General features: G+C 43.8%; 1 protein-coding gene across 1 annotated transcript in view; it reads right to left on the reverse strand.

Moving 5' to 3' along the window:
- LOC128461305 (neurexophilin-2) overlaps window positions 1-3,751 on the reverse strand; it is a 52,949-nt gene extending 49,198 nt beyond the window's left edge. The window contains exon 1 of the mRNA XM_053446154.1: window positions 3,378-3,751. Coding sequence (XP_053302129.1) covers window positions 3,378-3,431 — 54 coding nt within the window. The 5' untranslated portion in view covers window positions 3,432-3,751. The remainder of the gene's footprint in view (window positions 1-3,377) is intronic.
- Window positions 3,752-7,755: the final 4,004 nt, after the last annotated feature.

Consider the following 7,755-nt stretch of genomic DNA (forward strand, 5'->3'; position numbering starts at 1 on the left):
GTAGTATTCATTTCTGAGCCTGCTGTTTGCCTCCATTATTATAACTGGATACCTATTGTAGAAAAGTAGAGGGATTATGATGCAATTATTGCACACCCCTTACTTTATCCTCTTTAAGTTTGAAAAAGAACAATTTAATTCAATCGCCGGATAATGCAATTATATATGTTATATATTAATGTCGGCTGTCGACGCTCGTGCAAAGCAGAAGCCATGAGTCTGTAATGATGTTTTATTTCACATTAGTCTGAAACATAGGACATGCTCGCACATTAAAATTAAATTCTCTTCTCTCCTCAAGGCCGATACAAAGCCTGGGGTGGAACTATTCGCTGAACCGAGCAAGTGATGGCTTATTTTAAAAGTAATGGCTTGTCAAAAGTGGAGCAGAGAGCCCTTGAAAGGGGGAGAAAGCAAATTAATAAAAATGGATCGTTGCTTAACCTTAAGCAAACCATGTTAGAATTCATTAAAATACTGTATGATTCTGTGCCATTTTTTTTTTTTACGGTTAAAGAACGCTTTGATCTGCGGGGAACAATTTCAGAGGCAACAGATATAGCAGTAATGTGATTGCTTCTGTCATCATGATTCAACAGATTACATATCTAATCGGTTTGTGAGGGGAGAATATAATTTTGCTCAGATTACAGACCAGTGGGGCCTCCTGCCTGTTGGAACTGGGCTGCCTGGCGGTTCGGATGATCCACAGACGTACAAATGGACGGATGGAAAAGACGCAGCGAGTGGGAGGGAAACCACCAACCAGCTTGTCTAATCCGTGCTGGAAAAACATCTGATCCTGCTCTTCTGCTGGTTCATAGATTTATTTTTCGCTTTTCCCCCCCTACAATGGCATTGAATACGTGCGTAACATGTGGGCACAGGCACGAGGACACACAACAACTGGGTTTCACATACACACTTTCCCGGGACTAATACAAAGACTGCCGAAACGCAAAGCTATGCAGAATATGAGAGACGTGATTGCAAGGGAAGTAGGACTATATATATAATGAAATTAAAGTGACTCAGTTGCTGTAATATCCCGGGGGTATACAGCTAGTTGTTTTATGGGGGGAGATAAGAGGATTTCGTCAGGTTGAGATGCCGGCTAATGCTATTGTTCCTACTGGGAGCATAAAACAGTAAAGAAGCTTTTCACACATCCTTTTTTTCTTTTGTGGTGCTGTTACTGTAGATATCACTTCAAAGTACGAGGTGTGAGGAATCACGATGTTGCAGCATTAGACGTCATAGGCAGGAAACAAAATTCGTTTTTCGGTCTGAATGTAAGAGCCCACCCACAAATTGTTCTCATCCAAGTATGTCCACACAAATTCATTTTTTGGGAAATTATCTATAAATTATATTTCCGAATTTTTAAAGCGTTTACAAAATATAAACGAGTCTCATCCTTTTCTCCCCTCGTCTCCTCGTCTTCACTTTGCAAAAACTCACTTATGCACTCACACATGTGCTTCAACCGGCCTCTTAATGACTCCAAATGACCACTAAAGGTGGGTTTGTTCACAGAGACCACCAGATTCAGTTAGAGACACAGTTAATGTTTCCTTCTCCTCTTTCACCCTCCGCTTACTTCTACTGCTATCCCTCTTATCTATCCTTTCTTTCCTTCTGTCCGTCTTTCCCTGTCTTCACTGCGTCCATTACCTCTTGACTTCCTAATCCCTCGAGCTAATGGTGCCTCCACGTCAGATTATGTCAGCGAAACCACTGAGTCATCTACACCAACGGGCTCTTTGAAAACAAACCAGATTCTTATCCTCCCTCACGCTCCAGGAAATAAAAGGGAAAAAAGATCTAGCTTAAATCCAAATGGAGGATTGCTGGAGAGCGTGGCTGATATGATCTGATACCGGGTTGAGCCTGGTGCTTGAACCTGAGTTGCACTCTCGTGTGGACGGCGCACGGCAGCTCTACTTTTGCAGGAGACATGATTTGCATTCAATCTTCAGGAGACGTGAGGGTGTTATTACCTGTCACAATACAACCTAACCCCAATCTGCCAGCAGCCTGTTTTAAAAAACCACACGTCACCAGTATGTTTCACCAGTATGTCGACTACTGTTGGCCACTAACCAGTAAGGCTCCCCACCCGTCCGCCCCCTGAGCTCTTTAAATCCTTACACTGCACGGTGTGACGACTGCATTAAGTTCTTGTTTTACACTTCAGGGCTGATTTTTTTTAAAGCTTTGTAAAAATAGCAGATTACAGAAATCGTGTCATAACCGCAACCAGATTTTACAGTGTCAGCTTCTTCTTTTTTTTTTTTTTAAAGCAATATTTGTATAGATAGAGTCGGTGGTTTCTAATGAATACCAGTCGGGGTAAAGTTATCCATAATGGAAGAGGAGCAGAGAAAGGGAGGAAAGGAAGAGGAAGGAGGAGGGAAATGAGGGAGTCAGAGGTGAAGAAGAGGGAGGAGATGGGGAACATGGTGAAAGGTCATGTTTTTATTCCCTTTCATTTCTGGCTGAGGCCAAAGACACACTGAGTACAGATGCTGTCTCCTGGGACAGACAGACTCCCACAGTATTCGGTTGTATTGTGTTGCATTGTGTTGGGTGGTATTGAATTGTATTGTGCTCTGCTGTGTGTTGAGGTCCAGATATAATATCTCGGCTACATTATTACTGTCCAGTGTAAAGCAATCAGGAAAACACTAGTGCACAGCAGTCTAAAACGAGTGAACGCGCACGTCCCCGCGCACACGCACGCCTTTAACCACAAATGATCAGCAGCTGCAGCAGCCAAACTACAGTTCGTGCGTAAAAAAAGTATTCGTCACAACGATGCCGAGATAATAAAACAAGCCACGGGCGAGTTTGACTTCTGAAGAAAAATTAGAGGAAGTCGCTGCGAGCGCAAGAAGATAAATAGATAAGGAGCAGTGCGTAAAGTGGGAGTGAAAGAGAAACAGCAGAAATCCGCGCGTCTGCAGATCGGGCAAAAGTGGCTCATGCGTTTCTATTTAAAATAATAAGACAACATAGAGCCAAAACCCCCCCTTTACAGGTTGCTGTATTTTAAACAGCTGTTATGGGTGTGTACAACTTTAAATTAAGTTCCATAGAGGAAAGATTTAAAGGAGATTCTGAAGACACAGTTAGAATAAAGCGATATAAAAAACAAACTACAAAATAAGCAGGTCCCTCTGGATGTGGTAAAATGGATCAAATGTGTGAAACAATAGAAACATTATCTTGTTTTTCAGTGAACTGATTTCTGGCAAACTGACCCCTCTGACCGAAGAGGACAGGTGCTTCTCTCCAAACGCTTGAATACCCAACATCACCGGATGTGAAAAGATATTTTTAAGTTTCTTCTTTTTTAAGGATGAGAATAAACTCACCTTCCGTAGGATCCACTGGCAGAGGAGAACTATGGTCCAACCGAGGACCTGCATGTCACCTTCCTTTACAGCGGACCACCCCGACAACAACAAAAAAAACTACACGTCTCCCTGGATGGACATAAAAAAAGACACAACGCCGAATCCAAGCAATCCCAGGAGGCAGGCGACGCGTAAAAAGTGTTGGAAACGGAGAGAAAACAAGCGTAAAGTGTGTTTGTTCAGTCAGTGTCACAGTGGATTTCTGCGGACAAACTTTACGCGGTGGCCTCAGTTGTTCGGGTCCGGCTCATGTGGCGCATCCATGGCGCTCGTCTCCGCTCATGCTGGACGTGTGGTTGGAAGTTTGCGCGCAGACAGTTTGGGAGGTGGAGGCGCAGAGCGGCTCTCACTGAAGATCACCAGTGTTTTGGGAAGCTGACTGGTGGATTTGGAGAGATGAGATCTCGCTCTCACCCCCTTCTCTCTCTCCCTCCTTCATTTCCCTACCACCCTCTCTCTCTCTCTCTCTCTCTCTCTCTCTCTTTCTCCCTCCATGCGCGCGTCACGGCGCACAGCGGCTCACGTTCACTGGCATCAACACTGACCAACACTGCGTGGAGATGATTTAGTCCTGTCGGTGATTTGATGAGGTGGTGACTCTCCATCTGGTTTTGAATCACAGAGGAAGCTGTGCACCAACCTCGTGGAAGTTAGAGCAGTGTAACTACAGAAAGAAAGAACGTGGTAGACTTAGAAATAAAACAAGGTCAGTCAGATCATCTGCTAGAGGATTGACAGAAAACGTGTTGGCTAATATTTTATTATCGACATATTTTGAAGTAATGGTTTAGACAAAGATGCCCAAAATTATCAGGTCCCATCTTGACAAATGTGGGTTTTCCTTTGTCATACAAGATAATAAGATGAGTATGTTTGTGTGGTTGGTTGTGTTTGTTTGTATGAAAATAGTTCATAATATTGTATGGACTTAACAGCTACAGTCCTATTTCATAACACTTTCCCGACATTTTAATCTGAAAAGGTTGATGTAATAATTCCATATTTTCATTGAGAATTCCGATCTGTAGCTTTACATGTGTCTGTTTCTTTGAACAAAAACATCCATTCATCCATTCATGCATTCATCCATCCGTCCATCCATCCATCCATCCATCTGTCCATCCATCCATCCATCCATGCATTTTAGTTATTATCCTCTGAGGTTCACAGTTGGAGCTGGAGAGAATCCAAGCTGACATTGGGCGAAAGGCAAAGTACACTCTGGACAGGTCACCAGCGAAACCAATCAGACTAACCTCAATCTGCATGTCTTCGGACTGTGGGAGGAAGAATGGAGAAAACCCACACAGACACAGGGGAGAGTATGCAAACCGTGACCCCTTCTTGCATCAGCAATAGTAATAACCCTTTCCCAATTGTATACAATATAAATAACTACACTTTTTGAGCTGACTACACAGCAGCAGGTAGAATTCATATATTGGGCTGCGTCATCTTTACCTTCACAATTCGGGACTCTGTGGCTCAGTGGCAGCTACATGTCTCCTATCCACCAGCGAATGGAAAATAATCATCATCTTACAGAAACATGAACCTTGACTGCTGCTCAGAAGTGACTGCGTGTGATGGAGGCCAACAGCGCCATGCTAGCCAGACTATAAATTCCCAGAAAAACAATTTTGAAATATTAATGCTGCAAGGATATATTGGGGCAGCGTGGCCCCACATCTCTCCCTGATGGCCGGCCCCAGCTGCCGCCTGCCCGACTGTGCCACCTTCAAAATGAACTGATCTGGGATGTGTGGCGTTTTTTTTTTTTTTTTGCTCGCTCGTCTCGCAAGTTTTGTCTGTGCGGAGATCAGCGCTTCTGTCTCTGCGCATCTGTTTGAATCTGTGAATCTGCCGTACATCATCGGGCTGAGTGACTGACAGACCTCTCCTCTATCAGCATAATGTCCGTCTCGACTTTCTGTCAGTGCATGAGGAAGGGTGTCCCTTCTTCATAAGCGTCTGTCTGAATGAGTGACTGACCAGCCCATTTGTTCCTCATCCCAATGCCACTTCCAAGTCTGTGGCTTTTACCAGATATTTCCGGCAAATATTATATTCAGTACACCAACTGCTCTTCTCTGCCACCACAGAGAATTCAATTTCCAACTGCATGAGTGTCTCTTTTTTGTTCTTTTCTTCCTTTAAACATCTGCTGTAGACTTCATCTGTCCTGTGAATATAAACAACCCTGTTTGGCCTGTAACCCTGAGATATGGATCCGCACATCGAACACAAACATCGCCACGCTCTCTACTTCAGACAGGGGGCGTTCTCGCTCACTTTTGGCATCTCCTCATTCTTCCGCTCTTGCACCGATGAGGTCAGTTTTAGTGACTGCTGGTCAAAGTGCACATCACGTCGATGTGCTCAGAGCTGCTGGAGTCCAGACTGGTAGCCACGCCACAGATGGAGATGAGCGTCAGTGCTACTGTGTGGTTTTGTGTGACTGTGTATATTGTATGGTAGCAAACTGTTATCGCTCTTTGAAATGCAGAGTCTCTGCAGTCTGTCCGAGGCTCTCATGTGAGTGAGAGTGACACAGCACTGCCTCCCTGAGAGACAAAGAGTCACTGCAGGCGGAGGCCAACCGCACCGAGGAGAGCTGAACACCAGGCACTGTGTTTCTACAAGGGAGGGAGTGCAGTGATAGGAGGATACAAATATAATCATAGTTCAGGCTGAGCTACAGTATGATGCTCAGTACGCCTGCTGAGGACTGGATGACCACGACGGTAGAGCACAAACAGCTGGTCAGCCAGATGTTTCTGATGAAATACCTGCCGAAGCAGGATTTCAAGTGTGAACCCTTCTTACCATCGTTCAGCTGATTTAAACATTTACATTATCTATCAATAAAAATAGGAGAAGATACACAACGATATTAACTTACATTTCAAGTGTTCAGAGTGACGTCTCTGAGGACAAACTAATCCTCCTGGAGTCTCCTGGGAAGAATGTTTACATGTAAATTCCAACATAATGACGAAATGTTTGAAAATAATTTGTTGAGTTGCAAAATGTGACTTAACTCTTCCTACATTATTCATTTTTCAATACCGTCTATAACCACAGACTGCATATAAAGATGATCATCGTGTCCCACCTCCTCCAACTGTTCAGAAATTGAACCAAAATATCCCGGACACGAAAGTCTTCATCTTGGGAAGTTGGAAGCAGAGTTTGCACAGAAGGGATCATGGAGTGGAGTCACTGTAGCGAGGTCCCTTTGATAAACCCGCTCAACCAACCGCCCGTCACTCTCAGCTGTCAATCATGTCTGTTTGCCCTGATTTTATAACATCAAATAACTGTTAAAAACCAAACTTTTACGAACACTTGGACAAACATCAGTGTGATAACAACTACCCCAAATGACAGAAGCCTTCATCAAAATTGTAATTGACGTCGTCTTTTAGTTGGGTCCATTAACCTGGAGGGGATGGGGTTTATGACCTATACTGTAGCCAGCCACCAGGTGGCAACGGAGACGCTTTGGCTTCACTTTTAAGGACCTGTCATGTCGTCCATCTTTATTTACTGTCTATGGGAGAAACCAAAGCATCATTCAAAGTTCAAGGATAAAGATTAGAGACAGTCAGCAGTGACCTGAAGCCTAGAATATTTCCCTTCCTCAAACTCAAGTTTGTTCTTCCATATTTGCGGATCCTGATCTCCAGTGTCCTTTGCTTCAATGTCCAGCATCCATCACAACCACCTCCACACAATTAGGGAGCGGCACAAAAATGTAGCCCTTTCTTTCAAACCCACAAAACTGTTGCATCTAAACTAGAAATTACAATTCCCTCAAAGCACATTTGGCTTAATGCAGAACTTTGGTTTATTATAGCACATGCTACATAACCCCAGTGTCCATGGTTTCTGTCTGTAGACCAAAGCTGCACGTCCCACTCCTTCATTTCTCCTTGCTTCCTGTCTGCCTCCTCACAGTCGACTGTCAAATTAAAGGCCAGAAAAAAAAGATATTTGGCTAAAGAAATGAGAGGTTTTTCAAGGCAGAGCAGGTTGTAATAAATCTGTCACAATATTTTGAGACATAAAAAACGTCACTAAGATGAATATAAACTCACACTACTTAATGTCTCCCTGATTATAAAGAACAAAACACTTCAGAGTAAGCTACCATTTTGGTTTCTGTCAATCTTACAGCTGCTGTAAATCAGTGCGTTACACCCAGTGCTTCGTCTCCAGCCGACCATGAAACCCTGTCTATCAAACACAGCGGGTCTCAAAGAATGTGACCATTTCCCGTTCCCATCACGGCCCTGCGTTCAATCTGCTGTCTGTGATTTGTATGGCCACAGCT

The sequence above is a fragment of the Pleuronectes platessa genome, chromosome 2 (assembly GCF_947347685.1).
Source record: "Pleuronectes platessa chromosome 2, fPlePla1.1, whole genome shotgun sequence".
Classification (NCBI taxonomy): domain Eukaryota; kingdom Metazoa; phylum Chordata; class Actinopteri; order Pleuronectiformes; family Pleuronectidae; genus Pleuronectes; species Pleuronectes platessa.